At 42.7% G+C, this 24567-nt stretch overlaps 2 protein-coding genes across 14 annotated transcripts in view; one reads left to right on the plus strand and one right to left on the minus strand.

The window, feature by feature from the left end:
- Positions 1-1120: 1120 nt before the first annotated feature.
- LOC110528049 (core histone macro-H2A.2) lies at positions 1121-7535 on the plus strand. Its single transcript, XM_021609836.3, has 9 exons — positions 1121-1592; positions 3603-3794; positions 3980-4086; positions 4640-4834; positions 4955-5065; positions 5219-5318; positions 5418-5507; positions 5771-5945; positions 6935-7535. Exons 2-9 carry the CDS (start codon positions 3623-3625, stop codon positions 7098-7100), a joined length of 1116 nt encoding a protein of 371 aa, XP_021465511.1. The 5' UTR covers positions 1121-1592; positions 3603-3622; the 3' UTR covers positions 7101-7535.
- A 63-nt stretch (positions 7536-7598) lies between these two features.
- Positions 7599-24567, minus strand: part of LOC110528038 (Golgi-specific brefeldin A-resistance guanine nucleotide exchange factor 1) — a 79132-nt gene continuing 62163 nt past the window's right edge. For 9 of the 13 annotated variants that reach the window (XM_036983858.2, XM_036983848.2, XM_036983843.2 and 6 more), the window contains 20 exons: positions 23677-23759; positions 23233-23469; positions 23008-23101; positions 22744-22920; positions 22430-22494; positions 22106-22229; positions 21815-21886; positions 21594-21688; positions 21282-21435; positions 19604-19829; positions 19224-19381; positions 18763-19009; positions 17574-17776; positions 15996-16146; positions 13200-13330; positions 12883-12984; positions 12526-12639; positions 11482-11665; positions 11113-11268; positions 7599-10547 (listed from right to left, as the gene is read on the minus strand). In XM_036983858.2, coding sequence (XP_036839753.2) covers positions 10273-10547; positions 11113-11268; positions 11482-11665; positions 12526-12639; positions 12883-12984; positions 13200-13330; positions 15996-16146; positions 17574-17776; positions 18763-19009; positions 19224-19381; positions 19604-19829; positions 21282-21435; positions 21594-21688; positions 21815-21886; positions 22106-22229; positions 22430-22494; positions 22744-22920; positions 23008-23101; positions 23233-23469; positions 23677-23759 — 3048 coding nt within the window. In that variant the 3' untranslated portion in view covers positions 7599-10272. The remainder of the gene's footprint in view (positions 10548-11112; positions 11269-11481; positions 11666-12525; positions 12640-12882; positions 12985-13199; positions 13331-15995; positions 16147-17573; positions 17777-18762; positions 19010-19223; positions 19382-19603; positions 19830-21281; positions 21436-21593; positions 21689-21814; positions 21887-22105; positions 22230-22429; positions 22495-22743; positions 22921-23007; positions 23102-23232; positions 23470-23676; positions 23760-24567) is intronic. The other 4 variants (XM_036983859.2, XM_090238710.1, XM_090238685.1 and 1 more) reach the window with 1 other exon arrangement.

Consider the following 24567-nt stretch of genomic DNA (forward strand, 5'->3'; position numbering starts at 1 on the left):
TTGCTAACTTGGATCAAACGTTTCAGGTAGCCTTCCACAAGCTTCCCACAATAACTTTGGCCCATTCCTCCTGACAGAGCTGGTGTAACTGAGTCAGGTTTGTAGGCCTCCTTGCTCGCACATGCTTTTTAAGTTCTGCCAACAAATGTTCTATAGGATTGAGGTCAGGGCTTTGTGATGGCCACTCCAATACCTTGACTTTTTTGTCGTTAAGCAATTTTGCGACAGCTTTGGAAGTATGCTTGGGATCATTTTCCATTTGGAAGACCCATTTGCGACCAAGCTTTAACTTCCTGACTGATGTCTTGAGATGTTGCTTCAATATATATACATAATTTTCCTTTCCTCATCTATTTTGTAAAGTGCACCAGTCCCTCCTGCAGCAAAGCACAACATGATGCTGCCGCCCCCGTGCTTCACGGTTGAGATGGTAATCTTCAGCTTGCAAGCTTCTCACTTTTTCCTCCAAACATAACAATGGTCATTATGGCCAAACAGTTGTATTTTTGTTTCATCAGACCAGAAGACATTTCTCCAAAAAGTACGATATTTGCCCCCATGTGCAGTTGCAAACTGTAGTCTGGCTTTTTTTTAATGGCGGTTTTGGAGCAATAGCTTCTTCCTTGCTGAGCGGCCTTTCAGGTTATGTCAATATAGGACTTGTTTTACTGTGGATATAGATACTTTTGTACCTCCAGCATCTTCACAAGGTCCTTTGCTGTTGTTCTGAGATTGATTTGCACTTTTCGCACCAAAGTACGTTAATCTCTAGGTGACAGAACGCGTCTCCTTCCTGAGCGGTATGACGGCTGCGTGATCCCATGGTGTTTATACTTGCGTACTATTGTTTGTACAGATGAACGTGGTACCTTCTGCTCTCAAGGATTAACCAGATTTGTGGAGGTAAATAAAATAAATAAATAAACAAATAAAAAAGTGTTTGTGTTAAAAAGCCTCATATAATATGGTAAAAAGGATCTGCGGAAACGTTCAATTTTGGACCTGGGTAAAATAAATGTATGCCATTGCACTGCGATGCTCCTAGCAGGTAGGCCTACTGTGGAGGGGGTGGCTAGTGTCGGCCTCTACAGTATACTCTGCTGTTTTTTTGTTGTTGCCTGCTGTGCAGAATTTACACAATGAAGGTGGGCAACCATGATGCCTATTTCTTGGTCTACTACACAGTAGCCTTTACACTAGGATGGACTGGAGTGTCTATGTATGCATCCACAATTTGTGTTCTACACATAGCCCAAACCTATCTCTAGGTATCTATAGGTATACAAAGCCAAATTCTGTCTTATTTCTTTAAGCACTTCGCGTTCATTTCAGCCAACATTCTTCTCCCCTGGAAGCCATGTTAAGGGGGCGTTTCATTCTATTTTCCCCTGGAATTATTTTTTTCACTTTGCAGCATCAGTAGTAGCGTTGAGCCAGCCTCCTATGAATGTACGGTGGTTGTGGCTGTAGTTTTTTTTTAGGAACAGGATACGCATAAGGACAGCGAAGAAAAAAAAACATAGCAATTCCTCGGGGGATTTGTGAAAGGGAAACTCAGGTCTGCATTTATTCGTGTAAAGGACGACAAACAGGTACAAATTTCACGCTCACGCATATCCGGCTTATTTCGTTTTGTGGCGAGCTGCGTCTCCGAAATAATTTCTTTCCATGTCTGATGAGATTACACATCCAATGCAATGAAAACAAAATGGGGGTTGCGCTGTAGCATGTGAGCAACATAATTACAAGAAAGGTTACGGCCCGATGTACCAGACCTTTCTATTTGAGAACAGCCGCGTATTTATAGTGGATAGGCGACCAACTGAAGCGAGGCCCTTGATTAGATAGGTGTGCATAGTGTTTTTTCAATACGCGTACCCTATCCGAAAAATACACGTAGGCCTACCAGCATGTGAATTTTTATTCCTGCAGAATAGAGCGTCTATGTATACACATGTATTTCATTTGTCCTATATTCATGGCGATTTGTACATTGTCTTGTTATGTCGGTTAGGATCTAATTTTAAACGTCACATTTTACGACAAATATGAATTAAATTACATACGTCGAGTATTGTAGGTTACAGTAGGTGTCACGATATTTTCCCTGTTCTTGTATTTTGCCCTTGCATGGGAGCAATCGAGGATACAAAACGCATTCAAGATGCACAAGAAAATGTAATGCATTCAATGCAATAGGGCATAGCTATCCGAAATAATATATCGGGTCTCAGATTGCAAATGGAATTTCTAAATCTGTGACTCTACTGTAGGCCACCGCGGACCTCTTCTGTACTAGTATTATTTAGTTTGTTTACAACCTCTGGCAAAGTAACCTTCCCATCTTGAAAATCAAACTAATAACGTTACTCGTGCACAACTTTACAATTCATCTGAACAATGCTTCGTATTTGGCAATTTATTTGAATTCTTAAAAGTCTCAATCCAGCCGTTTTTATCTCAATATCAATTAATTTCTGGGTAACAGTTAAGTACTATAGTGTGATTGTTTTCAATTATTATTATTATTTTTAAACCTTAGCAAAGAGCAATTTTTCAAGCAATAATTTTGCTAGGAAGGTCTGGGAGTGAGAGGGGAAGGGAAAACTGAAAATCAGCTCGTTATTGGCAGAGAGGTTTGGAACTCTTTCTTATTGGTCTTAACTAATTTGCCGGGTAGTGATGTCACCATGGAAGGCCAAAACTCCCACCCCCCCCATGCTCTTTTCAAACAGCTCTTGCATTATCCTTTTCACAGTATTATTCAACCTCAGTGTAGAAATATATCAAACACAGAAAATCACGTTTTTGACTGCACTGGGCTTTTAAATGTTGTAGGCCTTTTATTCCTTAATAATTTGGAATAATATGCTAATCTAGTGTGCTTTGCTTGTTTTATTCTGTCTCTGTTCTTATCAACTTTGCAAAGTCAAGGTATAGGTCTTTTCTTGCCTACACGAGGACAATATGATGCCCCTGATAGGCCTCTTCTATACATCTCAATCTTTATTCTTCAAGTGTTTATGCATGTTTTATCAGTTTAAAGAATGATAAGTCATATAGCCTATTATATAGACACGTTGGTTTACTTTTCACACCCAGACTTCATATCTTGATTCTGCTACCTGTGCACACCTGTCAAACACACCTGCCTCTAGTCATTCTGCTCCCACCACAAACCCTTACCATTCAATGCATAGAAGCTTCAAAATGGCACAATTATAGGCTTCTGCAGGAGTAAATCAGTGGAGGCTGGTGGGAGTAGCTATAGGAGGATGGGCTCATTGTAATGGCTGGAATGGAATAAAAGGAACAGAGTCAAACGTCTTCCATTTGTTTGATACTGTTCCATTAATTTCCTTTCAGCCATTACAGTGAACCGGTCCTGCTATAGCTCCTCCCACCAGCCCCCACTGGAGTAAATGTAGTCTTTACTAAATTCCTTTGGGCAAGTGGGCATGATAAAAACAATTTTGCACAATAGGGTCTAGTGTATTTCAATTGGTTCATTGTTGCACGTATAGAACAAATAACCAATTGAATGTAGTTGCAATCTCCATCCTGAACACTAACCATGGTGATATGACTGCTGTCCTCCCCAGGTAGACATAGCTGAGGCAAGATGTCAGCCCGAGGAGGAAAGAAGAAGACCACCAAACTGTCCCGCTCCGCCAGAGCAGGAGTCATCTTTCCTGTGGGGAGGATGATGAGGTATCTACGCACAGGGACGCACAAGTACCGCATCGGCATGGGGGCACCCGTCTACATGGCAGCCGTCATAGAGTACCTGGCAGGTTGGTATCTCGCCCGAGTGAAAACACACACCAATGTCAAGACAGTGTCGTCATGTGTCAGCAAACACAACCAATGTTCCTAAATTCACTTGTGTATTAATTACAGGATTATGTAAAATATGAAAATGTATATTTTATTGGTAAACGGTGGCAGAACATTTTTCTAATGACAATTTCTTGTTTAGCTGAGATTTTGGAGTTGGCAGGGAATGCAGCAAGGGACAACAAAAAAGGCAGAATAACTCCTCGGCACATTAAACTGGCTGTCGCCAATGACGAGGAGCTCAACCAGGTACAGTATTATTCCCCTTGAAACGGACCTTTCAAAAAATTTCCTATAATGAACTCAGCAGAGTACATTTTTCATGTTGTTCCACTCCACTTGCACAATTGTTCCACCATATTATATTACAGTAGATTAGTGCCCAATAGGGATCCATAAAACTAATGATGAAGATAGACAAAGGGACTAAGTGTTCAGGAAGGTGCAGTTGACGCCAAATGGCATCTGTATCAGGTAGGATTTCATCAGGCATGAACTGCCACCGCTTTGTGGTTAACCTCGAATGAAAAAACGGTTTTGTTGAGGCCCCAAATCCTGACAACACATAACTAACTATAAGAGGTTAGATGCTCAATACACTCAAAAATATTTAATGTTTTTTTTTAGACAGTGGGGACATTGCGCCTGTATTCAAATAAGTGGGGATGAAATAATTACACTTAGACAATGAGCTTTATCATTTTAGCAGGATTTTTACCACTTGCCTAGTATTTCTCAGAGGGAAGAAATTGACCAATGAGACGGAATAGTCAACTGATTCACCTGTTCTGTGGCCTCTCAGCTCCTCAGAGGGGTGACCATATCAAATGGAGGGGTCCTGCCTCGCATCCACCCTGAGCTGCTGTCCAAGAAGAGGGGCAGCCGAGTGAAAGTGGACACTCAGGTGACCGTGCCAGAGAAGAGGGCGGAACGCGTCAAGAGCATCAAGAAACCTACCACCAAAAAAGGCAAAGGCAAACCAGGTCGCAAGCAGAGGGTAAGTACACATGAATGGGCTTCGTCAATGACAGCAAACATCTCTATATTTGTCCATGTGTTTGTTATAGTGCTATAAGAAGCATGAGTGTGTTCTGTTTTTCATTGATTCTATTAAAAGAAAAACACGGAAAACGACAAAGAGGCTGTTGTCGCTAACTCAACAGTGGAAGATGGGCCAGGGGATGGCTTCACCATCCTCTCAGCGAAAAGCCTGTTCCTTGGACAAAAGGTATCATTAAATGTAGGCTCATGTCAGCAATGACATGCCATTCTATTACACCTTTTATAAAGATACCTCAGTCATACACCTTGGAAATAAGTGACACGAGTGAAGTTTCTAAGTGATTTTGTTATAACTTCAACTCTACATCCCCTAAAACAGCTTTCACTAACAGAGAGTGAAATTAGCAAAATTGGAACCATCAAGGTGGAGGGAATCATCAACCCCACAAATGCAGAGATGGACCTCAAAGAGGGAGTGGGTGAGAAAGCCAGACCTGCTGGTATTTTCTTCTTAGACGTGTGAAAGGCCCACGGCCCATTATAATTATCCCTCTTACCTGTTGTGTGCTCGTCTGCAGGCAGTGCCCTGGAGAAGGCAGGGGGGCGAGACTTCTTGGAGGCAGTGAAAGAACTGCGGAAAGCACAGGGACCTTTGGAGGTAGCATCAGGTATGGAGATCTGGAAACTAGAGTAAAATCTGCTGAATGAGAGGTTTGGGAAGTTTCGCATGCAATGGTAATGAAATTATGTTATTACCAAATGTGTTTCTCCAAAGAACCACATTCAGCATACACATAATAAGCATCATTGACACATGATAGTCTCGCCCTCGCTCACCTGTCTAGCCTCAAGTACACTGTCAATGCGTATATTTAAACCTACAAAGAAAGAGGGAAACATCAGTGTGTGTTTCCGTGTCTTCGTCCTGTAGTTGCGGTGAGCCAGGCCAGTGGGATGCCAGCTCGTTTTGTCATCCACTGTAACATCCCTCAATGGGGCTCAGAGAAGTGTGAGGACCAGCTGGAGAAGACTGTCAAGGCCTGCCTCTCTGCTGCAGAGGAGAAGAAACTCAAGTCTGTTGCCTTCCCCTCACTTCCTGCTGGCCGGTGAGACTACTCAACTACAGCTTTAAATCTATACTAGTAACAATAAAAAAAACACTGATACGACTAAAATACCTTTTAGTCTTAGTCACAATTGAATAATTTCCTCCTTCGTTATCAGTCGACTAAAACTCTGAACAATTTGTCTAGTTTTAGTCAGACATTTGTCGCATATTAGTCAGTGAATTTAATAATTAGTGTACATGTGTACATTGAGATAGTCTTGTCCAACTAGACCTACTATCCCTTCATATAGCTGGCACATTGTTATTGTGGCAGATTGTAACCAATGATTTACCACAGGCTACAAAGCCTTGGCTACATGTTAAACAATTTAGGCATTCAGCTTTTATCTCCCCTTCATAACCTTGGGGTGGGGGTAAATAACAGTGATTCCGTAAAAAATTGAAGAATCGGAGCTTTCCACAACAATGGCAGAAATATTACTGTACTACTAATATTCAGCAAATAGTATGAGAGAGTAAAGAAAAAAATTATACTTTAGGTTACTTACAATCGAAGTGTCCTTGCTGCCAGTTAAAAAGATTGATGAGTGACTGAAGTGACCACCTGGGAGCTGTGTGGGAGAGCCGGGCAGATCAGCTCAATCAGACCGTGCTTAAAAAACGTTAATTCTGCCAATGAGAGGATTGCATTAAATATTCTGCAAAGGCATGCATGCTTATGATTGGGCGTGGAATTCTCGTCAACTAAAATTAAAACTCAGTAGTTACGGTTATGGTACTTTTCATGGCATCTCATCAGGAAAAATTGGTTGTTGACATTTTTTGTCAACTAAATTAACATAGCTCAACATTCTGAACCAGGGCTCTAAATCTTTCCTTGATTCCTTCTCAAAATGCATTGAAGAAGATCAAAGGGGGGGGAAGGACCTTGAACCTATCTCCTCCAATCAAGGAGATACGGTGTGAGGAATTGTAGAAAGTCAAATTGAGATTGAGCCCACATCTGTGAATCTCTCCTGGTTGTAGGAATGGATTCCCAAAGCAAACAGCCGCCCAGCTGATCCTCAAGGCCATCTCCAACCATTTTGTCTCTGCGACGACCTCCTCCCTGAAAAACATTTACTTTGTACTGTTTGACAGCGAGAGCATCGGAATATACCTTCAGGAAATGGCCAAGCTGGATGCCAAGTGAAGCTGAGCTGAAGAGATGCTCGATTTGAGGTGTTTTTTTTAACGGTTGCAGTTGTATTTCAGATGGATCTTTGTTTTTTGCAGCTGATATAGTGTGATCAAAGGTGCTGTAAGTAGGCGTTTTTGACATTGGATAGCCCTCGGAAGGCGAAAAAAAAAAAATATGTTTGTGAGTGAAGTACTGTACGCATTTATGTTACACTGTCTTCCTTTTACAGGATTGCATTCTTTCTTTTTAGACTAGACTCAATAATCCCATGGCTTGTCATTCTTATCCCATATTTACTGATATTGTTTTCACATTCCATGTACAAAGACAATTTTGACGGTTGTTTTTTCTGCTAGAATCCCTCTGTAGTTTCTGATACAGTTAGTTTACTAAGAAAAGTGTTTCTCATTCTGCTTTGAAATAAAAATCCAGATGTTTTACACCACAGATCCAGTTCTGATTTGATTGATGCATCATTTACCAACACCCATGAATAGCACAGCAACCCAGTTTCATTACATTATATTTATTACATTGTAAAAAGTACATGACCTTTTATTTATATATACACATGTAATTTCCTGTTCACTCAAGAATTAGCGCCTGGTATACCTAACAATGCAGTACAACAAATGAACAGCTTCCAAAACGACTTAACAACCCTGTGAAAGAGGGGCTCCACTTCATTGTATTGTATAGTGTTGGTGCACAGACAGACCAATGCGTTTCTAATTTCTCTGACATAAGGCGGTGGATTAGGAGAGTAATATAACCTGACCTGAAAGCAGTTGCTCCCAACTGTGCTTCAACAAGAGTATTCATTCCCCAACAGCCCATTCCTAGCGGAATAAATAAGATTACAATTTTAGACTGATAAGGGCAACGGCCGAGAAATAAACTGCACTGAAGGTTACGCAAATCACAAGGTTGGGCATTCAAAATAGTCACCGCAGGGATAATACTACAAAGCAGCATCAACGAGTTAGCCAGCTAACTTTAATAAACAACCAGATATAACTTCATTTTCTGTTTTATTAATTGAATAAACCTATACTAACATATGCATTTTCTGGTTGTTGAGTCAATTAGACAATGCCCTTTTCATGCTAATCTTTAGCATAAAGTTATTTTGGTAAGTTAGCTGTCCAAGTCATTGATCTTGCTTTGTAGTATACCGCTCTGAAATGATGGGGGCCACAAAAAATCTTAACTCATCATGAGGCGATGCAGTTGCTCGTAGGTCTGCATACCCACATAACATCCCCCATTGCGAGCAAAACATTTTAGTGGCCCACGTCTTGACAGTGGTGATCATTTGAGTTAATTTAGTGCAATTCTACATATTTTATCATGGTGTGGAGAAAATGTTGCAGTTTTAAAGCATGTTTGCTGTAATTCTACAGATTTTGCATTTTATAACTCATTTCATGCAATTCTACTCATTTTGCCATGAAGCAGAGAGGAAAAATAGCAGTTTTACAGCTAATTTCCTGCAATTCTACACATTTTGCCATAGGGTGGAGAGAAATGTTTGCAGTTGTTAATATGATATCCGAGTGAGACTAACAAAATCAATGGGGGCCCCCTGGCCTGTAATTTGACCGTGATAACAAGTCTGGATAGCTGGCCGCTAAATTAACTTGGCAATCAAATATTTTAGCTGACATGGGCTAATTGACTATCGGTAGATAGAAAAACAGCTGATGCAGAACCAAATTCTGAAATTGCACCTTGAGTATTCTTCTATTCTAACCCACAACAGTAAGTTGAGAACCCAACTGTGGTGGGGGGCTGTGATCCGAGGGCCTTTCAAACAGGAGCCACGGGCCGCCGTCAGTTGCCCATCCCTGTTCTAAGTGGTTGATGCTTTTGAAAACTCTTCTTCTTCCATCATCACATGCAGTGAGGTGTCTGGTTTGGGTATAATTTGACAGAAGATCAAGGCTCTAACTTCAACCTACCAAGAACTGAACTCTGTGATCAATAAATTACTGTACTGCTTACTGTACGGACAGTGACATGCAAAAATACTTTCACTGTATCAAGTGGGATAAAGTAGTCCCAAATGAAAACTTGCAAAGATGATCCGGACCATTCATCTCATCACTTGAAAATGAAAACTGCATTTTCGATCAGCTTGTCCCAGATTTACTGATGGCTGTCTATGCTCAATCTGCTAGTCAATACTGTACTCATTTAAATAATCTCATTAAGACCTTCCTATAAAACTCCCCTAACCTGACCGATAAAAGCGGACACGCCCAGGCCAGACCAGTCGTCACATTCAGAATGTTCTAGGTGCTGTCCTTGTTAGCAATGGCAGCATCTCAAATCCATCTTTCCAAGGCAAACCATGCACACCTCTGTCCCTCTTGGGTATAACAGTGTTTAGAGGACTTAAGAATACGTAGTGTCCTTTTAAAACATATTTTTGTTATTTTGGGCATTGTAATCAACTTTTTGCGAACAAGCTTGTGACAACATGTTGGCAAATTTCTCCCTCTTTGGAAATCTCAGGATATCATATAATATAATTATTTTCAAAAACCTCAGACACAATTTTATAATGGAAATATATAAACTGTATGCTTTATATTACTGTACACGTATATTTCGACCTTCAGATACAAGAGTTATGATATAGCTAGTATTTCACTCTTTTGTTTTAAGACACAGTGCCCTGATACTTTGACTGGAGTAAATTCATCTCTGTACATCCTATTCAGTAAACAACATGCAGCACCTAAAACCAATTAAGTTATTCACTATCATTTATTCCTGGCAGGACCTCTAGATTACTGTTAAGCAGAGGCATACTAACAACGGACTTAACTTTGTAGGTCTCAAGTTGAAACTGACTCAGTAGGAAAAGTGGGAAAGATCGAAGCGAGTCAAATAAGTGCTGTCCTTAACATCCATGCAGCATCGTATATGTATATCATAAATATGTATTTTCTGATGAATACGTGAATATTGAAGGACAGCAGGCCCCAGGATGTTAGATAAGACCAAAGCTAGATGTGTCTGTGGTTGTTTAGTGTTGTCTGAGAGATGACCATGCATGCCAGGGTCTCTCTGTCAGAGTTGGTCTATCCCCTCCTGTGAAGGGGTGCAGAGCCTAAGGAAAGCTATGTTGTTTAGGGGACAGGTGGGGGACAATGTCCCCCTGTGAGAGTAGGTGGCTCTATTTTACCTCCGGGGTGTCACTAAGGTCGGTGGGCCTGGGGGCAGGGAGCAGGGGGACAGGGGAGCTGGCCTCAATGAGGGCGGGGTTGAGGATGATGGGCAGGGACATGGGGGGCACGCCCCCCACCTGCAGATGGGAGGCCAGGGGCTGCAGGATGAGGGGGGACTGACTCATGTGGGAATGACTCAGGGGTGTAGAGATCTGGGGGGACATCTTCACTGGGGTGGGCATGGGGGGAGTCGACGGGGGCACTGGAGATGATCTGTCAGTTCCTGGAAGAGAAGAGGACATTGATTGATTCATTTATTGTTGGCTATGAAACTGATAATGATCATTGGCTTTGGCCAGATTTCATAAATGACTGGCCATGGTTTTTATTTTATTTGAAATTTTACCCCAATTTCATGGTATCCAATTGTTAGTAGTTGTCTCATCGCTACAACTCCCGTACGGGCTTGGGAGAGACGAAGGTCGATGCCATGCATCCTCTGATACACAACCCAACCAAGCCGCACTGCTTCTTAACACAGCGCGAATCCAACCCGGAAGCCAGCCACACCAATGTGTCGGCGGAAACACCGTGCACCTGGTGACCTAGTTAGCGCGCACTGCGCCCGGCCCGCCGCTGGTGCGCGATGAGACAAGGATATCCCTACCGGCCAAACCCTCCCTAACCCGGACGATGCTAGGCCAAATGGACCTCCCGGTCGCGGCCGGCTGCGACAGAGCCTGGGCGCAAACCCAGAGTCTCTGGTGGCACAGCTAGCACTGCGATGCAGTGCCGTAGACCACTGTGCCACCCGGGAGGCCTATGACTGGCCATGTTAACATGGTTACCGTTGGCACTAGGTGGTGGGGGATCTTGGGGCGACGCTGGTCTGCTGAAGGTTTTTGGCTCTGGCACTGGAGATGGGGCCTGGGCTGGGGGTGGCGAGGCTGGGGGGGAGGGGGCAACCAGCTGGGCAAGTTCCACTGGGGGACTGGGAGCAGGATCTATGGACACAGAGCACCATTGCATTTCAGTGATCTGGCTTTATGTAACTATATAGCAGAAATAGCACTGAAACACTGAAGGTTAAGTACACATCATGAAAAACATGTAGGAAGTGTATTCTAACTAACCTACATTCATATATTGTTAATATTCAAAGCATATTGGAGAAAACAAGGCCTTAATAGATGCAGGTATAGTGTGTGGTCCTCTACCTGGTTGGGGTATGACTGTCTGTTTGAAGAGCTCTTCCCGGAGGTTAGGCAGGAAGCAGTTGATGCGTTCCCAGGTGATCTCCCACAGGTCAGAGTATCCCGTACGGGAGTCAACGCTGTGGAAGATTCCTGCTGTGTCCATCACCAGTAGCATGTTCTTCAGAGACTCTGGAATGGCTTCCAGCTGGGGTCAGATAAAAAAAAAAAACAGCCCATTTTTTTTTTTTTTTTTTTTTTTTTTTTTTTTTTTACCTTTATTTAACCAGGCAAGTCAGTTAAGAACAAATTCTTATTTTCAATGACGGCCTGGGAACAGTGGGTTAACTGCCTGTTCAGGGGCAGAACGACAGATTTGTACCTTGTCAGCTCGGGGGTTTGAACTCACAACCTTCCGGTTACTAGTCCAACGCTCTAACCACTAGGCTACCCTGCCGCCCCATCAGCCGTGCAATCACACACAGAAGGAAAAAACACTGAACAGAGCTGAATAGGAGTGAACATGAACTGTTATTTTTCTTGTGTGCCCTCCTTTGCGTTTGACCACTTATTGTTGTAAAGTAGGTAACTGCCAAAATAAAGGAAACACCAACATAAAGTGTCTTAATTAAGGTGTTCGGCCACCACGAGCCAGAACAGCTTCTAATGAGCCTTGGCATAGATTCTTCAAGTGTAGAATCTCCCGTAAGTGTTCAATTGGGTTGAGATCTGGTGACTGAGACGGCCATGGCAGATGGATAACATCGTTTTCATGCTCATCAAACCATCCAGTGACCACTCATGGCCTGTGGATAGGGGCATTGCCATCCTTTGGGGGTATAGTCATGTTAGCCAAAATAATGGCCTGCCCAGCATTTCTATACATGACATTAAGCATGGAATGTTAATTGCTTAATTAACTCAGGAACCACACCTGTGCTTTCAATATACTTTGTATCCCTCATTTACTCCAGTGTTTCCATTATTTTGGCAGTTACTCGTAGAAACACCTGAGCTAATAGGAGTTGAAATCTACATGTGATACTGTGCAATATTAGGCATCTTCACCAGTAGGTCACTGGAGCCAGCGTGCATGTACTTGTCCATGAAGTCCAGGATGGTGAGCCACAGGGCAGCGAAGGTGGGCAGAGACAACAGGGGAGAGAGGTGCTGCAGGAACACCTGGTGGAGAACAAAGCAATAGAAAACAGTGAGATATTCAGATATGACATGGGTACCTGACACAGCATATTATACTATCACTCTTCAGACGGATAAGCAATGCTAGACAGCAGGAAGGATTTAGCAACTTTGTAAATTTCTCAACCCCCCCCAAAACAACAAAGTCACCCCTACGGTCTGAACACATATTACAGATTTCACACTTTGACATGGCTGCCTGTTGTGTGTTGACTGAACTCTGACCTTTGACAGCAGGGTGCAGGCCCTCATCCTGGTCTCCTCCATGCCTCCCACATCTGCAGGGCTAATATTGTCCAGCAGCTTGGTCAGCAGGGGGAACAGGACCTGGCAACACAGTACACAATAATTAGAACACAGTTAACACTGATAAAATTATTTCCCACTTATTTTCGAACTTGAGATTTTTTTGCATAATACTGCGTTGTATTCAATGGGATATTTGCCATGAAATTCTAAATAAATGCCCATGGCAAGCTAGGATTTGGCCTACTCTTAATTAATCATATATTTCACTATATATTTCAGCATCCTCCTCTCACCTTGTTGAAGCAGGACTCCCACTCCACAGCATCTAGTGTCTGCAGGTCATGGACCAACAGTGCCCTCTGGAGGTAGGTCAGGGCCTGCATTCGCACCTGCCGCCTGGCATCACAGCACAGCCAGGCTATCCCTATGGGATTCACACAATGTATGGATACTTATGTCAGATATAAAGCGTTAAGACCGGCAAGAGTGTTAAGTGGAATGCTATATAGTGGCGTGAGAACAAGACCACTAAGTCCACTCTCTCAAGGGTCAACTCAGTAAATTACAGTGCCTTCAGAAAAGCATTCACACCCCTTGAATTTTTCCACATTTTTTGCATTACAAAGTGGGATTAAAATGGATGTCATTTTTTTGTCACACAAAATACTCAAGTGTTACAGTGGAAGAAAAATGTAACTTTTTTTTTTTTTTTTTTTATACAAAAGAAAAATTAAAACACTAATATAATCTTTATTACATAAGTTTTCAACCCCGAGTCAATACATGTTAAAAACACTTTTGGCAGTGATTACAGCCGAGTCTTTCTGTTTAAGTCTTTAAGAGCTTTCCACACCTGGATTGTGCAACATTTGCCCATTATTATTTTCAACATTCTTCCAGCCCTGTCAAATAGGTTGTTGATCATTGCTAGACAACCATATTCAGGTCTTGACATTGAGTTTCAAGCACCTAGGCAAAACTAACAAGCAAAACTAACTTGACCACTCAGCAACATTCACTGTCTCTTAGTAAACAACCCGAGTGTAGATTATTGTCCTGCTGAAAGGTGAATTTATTTCCCAGTGTCTAATGGAAAGCTGAGTGGACCAGGTTGTCCTCTAGGATTTTGCCTGTGCTTAGCTCCATTCCGTTTATTTTTTATCCTGAAAAACCCACCGGTACTTGCTGATGATTTTTTTTTTTTTCAATTTTACTTTAGTGCCTTGTTTCAAACAGGATGCATGTTAGGTAATATCTTTATTCTGTACAGGCTTCCTTCTTTTTACTCTGTCAATTATGTTAGTATTGTGGAGTAACTACAATGTTGATTTATCTGCAGTTTTCTTCTATCCCAACCATTGAACTCTGCAACTGTTTTAAAGTCACCATTGGCCTCATGGTAAAATCCCTGAGCGGTTTCGTTCCTCCGCGGCAACTTAGTTTGAAAGGACATCTATCTTTGTACGAATCTACCAAAAGGTGCCGCCCTTTGCGAGGCATTAGAAAACCTCCCTGGTCTTTGTGGTTGAATCTGTGTTTGAAATTCACTGCTCGACTGAAGGGATCTTACAGATAATTGTATGTGTGGGGTACAGAGATGAGGTAGTGAAACAAAAATGATGTTAAACACTATTATTGCACACAGTGAGTCCATGCAACTTGTGACTTGATAAGCAAATTGTTACTCCTGAACTTAGTCTTGCCATAAAGGGGTTGAATACTTACTGATTCAAGACATTTCAGCTTTTCATTTTTTAAATGAATTTATACTAATTTCAAAAAACAGAATTCCACTTTGACATTATGGGGTACTGTGTGTAGACCATTGACAAAAAAATCTAAATTTAATCCATTTTAAATTCAGGCTGTAACAACAAAATGTGTAATAAGTCAAGGGGACCCGTGTGAATACTTTCTGAAGACATAAAAATATAAACACAACATGTAACAATTTTTGGGATTTTACTGAGTTAGTTCATATGAGAAAATCAGTCAATTGAAATGAATTCATTAGGCCTTAATCTATGGATTTCACATGACTGGGAATATAGATATGCATCTGTTGGTCACAAGTACCTTAAGAAAAATGAATCTCACAATGGGCCTCAGGATCTCAAGGTATTTTCGTGCATACATTTTTTTTTGTTGCCTAATCTTCATGACTAATGTTCAAACTTAGACGTACAACAGCATCAAGGTAAATTACCAGGATAAAAAACATCACTAGGTTAAATGACCAGTGTAAAGGACATCAGTAGATTAAACCCAGTGTCCTTCCTGTCCCAACAGACTGAACAGAAAAAGAAGAATGTGCCTAAGAAAATAACGATAGCTCAAATCCCCCAGCCAAGAAGAAATACGTCACTCTAGTCTGTGGAATGAACACCTTTGACATTGACAACAATCAGATTTATGAACATTATGTTTGGTGTTTGGGATTCTGTGTTTTTATATATATTGATTACTATTCTGATGTTACTATGGCTTTTGTACCCATTGTTTTCAGTGCATGTTCAGTAGTACCAGGAGAGGTCATGTTCAGTAGCTCCTACTGTAACAGCCTCTACTCTTCTGGCAAGGCTTTCCACTTGATGTTGGATTTTGTTTTATTGTCCCCAGCACAAGGTGCACCTGTGTAATGATCATGCTTTTTTTATATGCCACACCTGTCAGGTGGATGGATTATCTTGGCAAAGGAGAAACGTTCACTAACAGGGATGTAAACAAATTTGTGCACAACATTTGAGAGAAATAAGCTTTTTGTGCATATGGAACATTTCTGGGATCTTATTTCAGCTCATGAAACATGTAAACAAAAATCAACATGTAAAGTTTTGTTCAGTGTATATGACTCTCCTCTAAATACTAGTCATTCATTCCAATATAAGCAAAAAAGCATTAACGTGTGAAAATATTGTCCACGAAAACAGGAAATGTGCCTATGGTTCCGCAGAATGACATTGAAAACATTCCTCAAATGACTAGGAAACAATGATGAATTGTGTTTAACCCCGATTAATAAACACAGAATTGAGTGGTGCCTATATGCAAATATGTTTTATAGATAGCTAGGGTTTAAAGTCTCTGACCTTGGAGAAGTGGGCACCAGCAGCTGGTCCACAGTGTCTGGGAGTCAGCCTCAATTTTCTTCCCTGCGACCTCCAGGTGGCGCTGTTCCTGTGCCCAGGAGCTGTAGATGCTGGCTGCCCTCGTGTGCAGGGTGTGCATCAGGTCTAACAGCTGAGCCAGGGGAACTTCATGTCATTATGATGTGGTCATAGCTATTCTAATCACAATACAGCATGATTCTAAACATGAGTATGACTTAATGTCTGTATTGGCTGCAAGACATTTCCTCAATAACATTTATTAAAATAACATTTACATGTCTAACTACTTTATTCTAATGCTGACAATATATTTAGGTAATGATCTGTGATAAGAGTATTGATATTTATGTCATTTTGAAACGCTGATGGAGAAGTTACACATATTGTATAGTACAGTATTTTCCATGTCTAAATTATTTCATTTATGTTACACAGCCATAAGGTTGCAAAACTCCCTGTAATTTACCAAAGACATTTAGGAAATTTATAAAAAAATATTTTTATTTTTCATTTATTTAATATACGTGTCCATCTGATCCGTTCCATGAGTTTCTAGTAGATATCCCATATGGTTCTGGAGAAAACATCTTATGATATCATTTTAAATTAACTCTGCAGCTCTTCCAACTATTGACTTATTTCACAACCGTCACCAGTTTGACCCCAAAACACTTACAACAAATATATATTGACATGGGAAACCCAAAAATATATATTTTTAAATAAATAAATATGAAGGATTTTCCATACTCATATTAAAACAGCAACAGTTTTAACTATGTTGATGGGTTACATTTAACATAATGTTTTACAGCCTTATGATTCTATTTTTATATTATAAACATCTTCGTTTTGGGGGGAATATCTTTTACATTTCATGAAAATTCCCTAAAAGTCTTGAAAGTTTCCAAAATTCCTAAAGTTACTGGTAATATTCCCGCTCTTTGCAACCCTACACAGCCCTAAATATCTAATAATATACCTTTCCAAGCAATTAATTAGTCGAGGTTTGAAAGTTTAATTTCATTTAGAGTAGCTAGAGCAATGAGCATTGAGAATTCACTACTCAGCCTTTCCAAGACAGTTAATTTGTGAATAGACAATCAAAGAGGTGAATATTAGCATTAGTCGACTGAGCATGAATACCTGATTAGTGCCAAATTAGTTCTGAAAAGAGATGGCAGACAATGTAACTTCTTAATCACACTTCAGGAAATGAGAATAGTAGTTCAAGAAGAATAGAACTAAACACCGCCACAACATTGCTTAATTGCCATGACAACCATAATGTGCCAAGAGAGGGGAAGATATAACCGAAATCTCCCCAAATCCCCACCTTCCCTCCGCAACCCCACCTCCCACCCACACACACCTGAGGCAGAGCACACCTGGGGCATATTCAGGAGGGTACAACGTTGCAGAACCTTCAGATAGAGAAATATATTGTGTAGAACAGACATGATTGGTCATGTAGTTCGGAACGTTTCACCCAACTGAACAGAGCCCCTGAGCAGCACAGAGACCAAGGTAGAAGGGAAAGAGGGCTGCGGTACTTACGTCCTGACTAACCTGTAATGACACCGTGTGGTAGCTGGCCGGGACTCCCTCGTCCTCCTCGTCGTCACTATGGGAACGGGAGGGCCTCTGGCTGGAGGCCTTGGCGCGGCGGGATGCCCCCTCTTTCTCCCGAGGCTTCCTCCTCACACGGGACTTCTGGGAGTCGTACTTGTGGTTCTTCTTCTTCTCATGGGTCCTGTAGCCTGTAGGTCAGGAGAGATGGAGGGACTGTTTTTAGCCATTGTTACAGATATATCCTGAGTGTGAAATGTTCTCCTAATAGTTGACTGATATCTCTGAACAGAGAATGAATGCCCCACTGTTTGCTGCTCCCAAAGGTAATCCAATTTAGCAGTACAGAGACCATGAGACCATGTCTTTACCCTAAGGCGGCGTACAGTGCCAAGACCTGAATGAGTTCAGGACTGGCCATTCTAGTGTAAGACAATGTGCAGTATGATAATAATTATCTTAATTGATAGGTCTATGGGGTATGACTTAGCGCTTAGGAAACTCTCCAGGAAAAAATACATTCCTTTCACGTAAACCCCAAAGGCTATATCAATTCTAATTGAGTAATAGCAGGTTTTAGGGCTGTGCGGTTTCCATTTGCTTCCCATATAGATTAGAGCGGTGCTTAGCGTGAGGTCTTTGATCAACCAAACGTTATTGCTAAGTGTGCAAAGCTGTGTTGACAGCAGGTATCTAAGGGTCTGGAGCGCTGGGAGAAATTAAAAGGCTATCAGTGGTGCCAGGCTTGCACAGTGCACCATCTCCCACTGTAATCCTTGCTTTACTCTAGAGTCTGGATCACTAACAGACTGCTGTTGCTGAATGAATGGGGAGAAGGGCAGCCGAGTGACACAGTCCTCAATTAGGGTTGGTGTGGGGGAGGCAGGGAACCCAGTCAGGTTAGTTACTATATAGACATGCATTGAGATCCCCTTCCAAAGGCTTTTAAGAGTAACCACCCAACATGCCAAACTATCACAGCTTAATTTAGAAATTACTCAAACAGTTTGATGACATGTGTTTGCTTGGAAAACAGCATTGATGTAAAGGCAAATACAATGCCGAATTCATTGTTGGAAGATTAAGAAACACTTTGGAAAAAGACTGAATATAAAATTAACCTCAAATAGGAATTGATTTGTCAGTCAACAGGAAGTGATGAAAGAGGAAGTTATACCTCCGTTAAGGCTGGCCTCCACAAACACCCGGATGGCCTTGACACACAGCTCAAAGTTTTCAGGGGTGACATGTGCAGCATCGCGTACTATGAAGGAGAGGGACTCCACACACTTGATGAGGGACTTGGTGTCGTGGAAGCCCATGTCTTGGCCCAGGGTCAGGCTGTACTGGTTCACTAGAGGGTTGAGCAGGGGCTTGGAGCCAGAGGCCGGTACCTTGTTGATGTCCAGGTCATCTTTACCAACCTGCCAATATAAACACAGTGTGAGATGTGCGGTATATTGAGGCATTAACTGACATTGATATGACAAAATAACACAAGCTTAGCTTTACTATTATAGTGTGGCGTTCCACAATAAACAGTGTATTAACGCTATGAAGATCTCTGGAGTTGATCGTCTGAGCACTCAAAAGAAAAGTGTGTGCAGGTGACGCGAGTGTGTGTGTGTCGGCTCTTACCACCAGCCATCCGCTGCTGGCCACGTCCACATCAGTGACAGAGCGGGGCATCCTGGACTTTCCGTGCTCCGTGTAGACCTCAGAGTCGGAGGTGTAGCCCCGGTCCAGACTCACCTCGCTGTGGTGGTGGGATGACAGCTCACTGTCCGACTGGGCACCTGGAACAAAGGTGGAAACAGGACATAGATTTTTTTTTTTATACCAGGCATCAAAACACACCACTAACAGTGTGGACGTGTGCCTTGTAACATAACAGCCGAGCTGTTTGTGTAAAGTCAACGCAATTGACAGTAAACTAGGTGATCATATGGTTTCTCCGCTGCCAAGGCCAACAAAGTAGGCTACCATGCCACGTGATGCCGTACATGTAAGAGGCTGACCTGTGTCGATGTCGGGACTGGTGGAGGTGACCTGGAAGGAGGCGGGTGGTTTGATCCCGGCCCCGATGCACTCGATTAGGGAGAAGAGGGTGAACCAGTCGTCTGTGCAGTGGATGTTGGCAGCGTTGGTCTTGAGCAGCTCATGGAGGCCGTAGGCCACCTCCCGGCTAACCCGGGCCAGGACGTGTGGTTTCATCATCAGCAGGAGACGCAGGGACAGCAGCACCTAGAGATAGGGTGGCAGGGTGGTTAAGTGGACGCCAACGTTGTATAAGACCAATTGGTTGAACTGCCGGTGACCTCGATCTCACTGATTAGGGAATTGAAGTACGTTCCCGACATTCGGCTCACAATTCCTAATACAGTTCAATGTATATACTGCACTAGGTCTCACAGTTCTTGGTCTCACTGCACATTTGAAAGGAAAAGATTAGAAAAACAAATGTGGGATTTGTGGATTCAAGTCCCTGCAACATAAGATGTTTGCCCTGATCGCCACGGTTCACACAGAAAAGAAGGAAACACTATTAGTTGGCTGTAACAACGTCCATCTGGGTTAGAGATCAGATTGAAAGCCAATTAAAGACCTTATAGAAAAAATGGGACCAAAAGTTAATGCTCCATTTACAGTTTTCCTCGATTTCTTAGACACAGTGAAAGAAAGAGATCCATGTGAGCGAAACTTGGATCCGTGTGGCCAAAACAATAACCTTTTTTTTGCACAACAGTCATTTGTCATTGGTTTTACACCAATGCAAATGCTAAACACTTTTTTGCAAAACAGTAGACGCAACTATATCACAAGACACTTTTTGCAAAACAGCAGATAACTCCGTAAATAAGACAAAAAAACAATAATAATTAAGCTTTAAAAAAACAGATCCCCCCCCCCCCATGGTTAATAACAACCACTCTCAAAACAGTAGGGTTTTTACAACCAACATGTAAACAACCTTTACATAACTGGGCGCTTTTAACTCCTTCACAATCAATCCATAAATACATTTGAAAGTGTTCACTAGGGACTTGTTTGGTTTCCCAATGGGATATAAAGTAGAGCACATTCCTATTTTCTTTACATTGCCGAGAAACTGCAATGATATAATAGTTCAAGGTCAATAGGACAGTCACATAATAAACACTATTTAGGTTACAGGCCAGGTCACCCAGAAACCAGGTCCCTGTTGGAAAAAGATTAGATCAGTAAAAACTTGGCTAATTAAATTGTCCCACTGATCAACACAGACTAAGAATACTGATAGGTAGTTCATCCTGTGCCTTTAAGCCAGAACAAATTAAACATCTGATACCAGTATGATTGCATGAAACATCCTTTTTTTTTAACTTGTTATACAACAAATTTAAGCCTCCTTTATGATTGCTGTTAAGCTCAGGCCAGATAAGACCGATTGCAATGGCTAAAGGACACTGACCTAACAAAGCTGCGTGTGTGTGTGTGTGTGTGTGTGTGTGTGTGTGTGTGTGTGTGACCATCAAATGTAAATCCCATTGGATCAACAGTCCAATCCTCCAATCACTCAGTGCCATCACTTGTCAGAAAACCTGCATCATCTCTGCATTATCTGTTTGACAGCGCAAAACATGCATTAATGCAATGATGTACGCCTAGATAGTTTGGTTTCCGCTCTCGTGTGTGTGTGTGTGTGTGTGTGTGTACCTGTGAGCTGATGTCCTCTCTGCGCAGCAGGCGGATGGCCAGTCTGATGAGGCCCACCACGGCCCTCTCCACCAGGAAACAGCTCTCTGTAGCCTGGACACACAAGTGGCACAGGTGGTCCCGCACCGTCTGCCATACACATGACACGCGGTCCCTAAACACACACACAAAATATAAGGACTCAATAGCATAACAAAGCCTGATGTTCAAACAGCTGATTTGACTGATGTAATTCCTACTGGACTTGGGACAAAACATAAACAGGCGATCACACGGTCCCTGACTCAAAGCAAACACCGTTTCCTGCCGTACCTGTTCTCCATGACGATGCGTAGCAGCATCTCCAGGCAGAAAGCCGCGTCCTCCTCATCATACGTCTCCTCGTCAGGTGTGACTGAGATCAGAGCCTGTCCACAAGAAACAGCTCTTAGTAAACAACACCAGAACATTCTATACTACCTGCATCTCAGAAATTCATATTCAGCCAATCACATGTTAAGATGAACAATATTTGCCTGGACTCTTATGATTACCTTCATCAGCTCCTGTAGAGACTCCAGCTGCAGGAATTTACTCTCCGTGATCAGCTTCTCTGGGTCACATTGCTGGCGCGGGAGTGACAGGTAACAAATCAATTTACCAGACTGACCGTGTATACAAAAAGCCACAAAAATGTATTCATAATTTTAAAAAAAATCTAACTGCACGATATGAACCATACAGTTGAACTATAACGTACATTATACTGGTCACCAGAGACAATTTGAACAAGTGTGACAGAGACAAAGCAGTGGGATGAGGGATGATTGGTTTAGTTATGGTACCTTGATACAGAGCATTGCTGCCTGCTTGGCCTCCTGGTTCTCAGTAGAGGGCCCACGTAGACCAGACTGCTCCGCTCCACTCAGAGTCAGCCAGTTCACAAAGCTCAGCACCGCAGACTCGCCCCTGGGAGAGGCAGAGAGAAAGATGGCGAGGAGATGTCAAACTCTTAAAAGACATTTCATGCTTGGCGATAGCCACCCATTTCACAATATTACTGGAACTGGGTTTAAAATGTCAAAAACTCAAGAGGTTTCACAAGTGAAAGAGCTCAGCCTGCTATGCCAGCGTAACAGATTGTGTGACAGGATTGTGAGGTGACTTACCGATTTGAAGGCGTCTCTTCTCTTTGAAGCGAAATCTTTCCATTTGGCTCCACAAAATCCTCCACCTGTATGGACATTAGCAAACAAACGCCACAAGGAAATTATTTCTGGTTTTATACCAGCAGGCGGCAGTATAACACCCAAATTCAAAAAGACCCATTTCACCCAACAAAATGAAGGTTTCCGTGTTCCATAGGTACTCGAAACATGATCGAGGCCATTTGTTTTTCACAGACCATACAAAAAAACAGTCTTTCTTGGTTATGCCCGTCCCTGTCCATGACCATTGCTAGTTATAAAGAAACAGTTCTGACCTCCACCATGGCCTTAGGCAGCAGCTCGGCTCTGAACAGCTGCAGCATGGAGTCCATGATGTTCTTCCAGCCCTCCCTCAGGATGTCACCGTGCCGGTGGGCCAGGTGGAACACGGTCTTAGCAGCTACCTGGGCCTTCCCGTTACTCCCAAACACCGTGGGAAGGTTCTCCGCCGACTGTATTGAACACACCCAGTGGAACATGTTAGAAAACTCCAGTAGGTGTAATGCTAAAGGTTCCCACATTTGAAATTAAGCACTTACCTCACTGCTGAGCGTTGTAAACTTGCAGAGGGAGATGATCAAATTATCAAACACGTCACTGAATCCACAATGAGCTGATATCATGGCACATTTCCTAAAAAAAGAGAGAGACAAGCAGATTATCATCGCGAATCGCTCTCATTGCCTTCCCCAATAGATGCTTCGTCAGCATCTCCTCAGAACCACAGTGCTGGGTGCAGAAACCCCTGGGGACGCCTAGTGTACCGGAAGCCAGCGATGGCCTTCTGGATGATGGCGTCATCCAGGCTCTTGTCGAAGACGTAGGAGAGGGCGGCGATGGTGGGCCCCCAGGTCATGGTGAACAGGTCATGGTCGTAGCTGCCGGCAGGCACGTGGAGGAAGACCCCCTCGGAGGTGGCCCCCCGGTGGAGCAGCACGCTCCACACGTAATTCTCTTTCACCAGGCCTGACTGCTCGTCTGGCATCACTATCTCGTCATTCCTACAGGACAGAGAATACCACGGAGTGTGTGAACGCCAAACCGACCTTGATCATCTGGGGTGGGTTGTTTGACATAACTTACTGTCAAAGCTCAAACGCTGATACAAATATATCCTCTTGAAATGAGACAGATTTACTTCATTGTGTGTGTGTGTGTGTGTGTGTGTACACAAGTCACAAACATTTCTATACAAGACTATGGCTTACTTGATTGCATTGTAGATGTCCTCCAGCATATCCTGATCGAAGTCTGTATTTCCATTCACACCCTTCAGATTCTTCTTGAATTGCTACATGAAGGTGGGGGACGGACGGACATTAATACTGAATCAGGGCACCATCAACACATCAATCATTGTGGAGCTCTGCCAGCTGGCCTGGCTCTGGCATCCAACCCTTAGGCATGCAATGCGCTTGCTAATTGAGCATCCAACAATTAAGGGGATGGGGGGCCAAGGAGCTTTACCAACGTATGTGTCACTTAATACGGTTAGGTGTGATGTTAGACAAACAGGATCGAGGCCAAGAGCCACAGCAAATAAACAGATCCGCCGTGTGTTGACGGATAGAGTCAAGGCTCCTGGTCGGCTGCGTGCTTCGGCTGATAGCAGGTAAAACAGAGGGGAAACACGAGATGCTTTGCAGTGGGATGGACAGACAGAGAAATGAACACAATGAAGGCTCAGGGGCCATGGGCTCAGGGTTGTGTTTGTCATACCAGTCCCCCTCCACCCCAGAGCGGAGCAGACGACGGTAATAATAGCCGCCACAGACACAAAGCAGCTGGCCGTGTTGCCTGCCAAGTCATCATAGAACTGACATCCAGAGAGCAGAGCTGTTCCACACTTATGGATTTGTTGGGGAGCTACAATGTGTTATGCGGTAGCTGATATTCTATTGCTCTGAATTGTACTCTTGCCAGGATGCCCCGAGTCCATTTTATCCCACATAATATCGTATCATGGCATTTGTATGACACTTGGAGACGTACCATCGTAAGGACTTTAATCTGTAATTATATACTGTGCTGTAAATAGTCAGCAAATTGAACAGTAGGCATTTCATTGCCCCCTAGAAAAATATAAGGTAAAACAAATC

This window comes from Oncorhynchus mykiss, chromosome 1, assembly GCF_057628025.1.
Source record: "Oncorhynchus mykiss isolate SJ-2025 chromosome 1, ASM5762802v1, whole genome shotgun sequence".
Lineage (NCBI taxonomy): Eukaryota > Metazoa > Chordata > Actinopteri > Salmoniformes > Salmonidae > Oncorhynchus > Oncorhynchus mykiss.

Coding starts and splice junctions, on each gene's coding strand:
- LOC110528049 (XM_021609836.3), top strand. CDS start 3,623: ATGTCAGCCCGAGGAGGAAAGAAGAAGACCACCAAACTGTCCCGCTCC. Junction 3,795..3,979: donor CGTCATAGAGTACCTGGCAG/GTTGGTATCTCG, acceptor TTTCTTGTTTAG/CTGAGATTTTGGAGTTGGCA. Junction 5,066..5,218: donor GCCTGTTCCTTGGACAAAAG/GTATCATTAAAT, acceptor CCCCTAAAACAG/CTTTCACTAACAGAGAGTGA.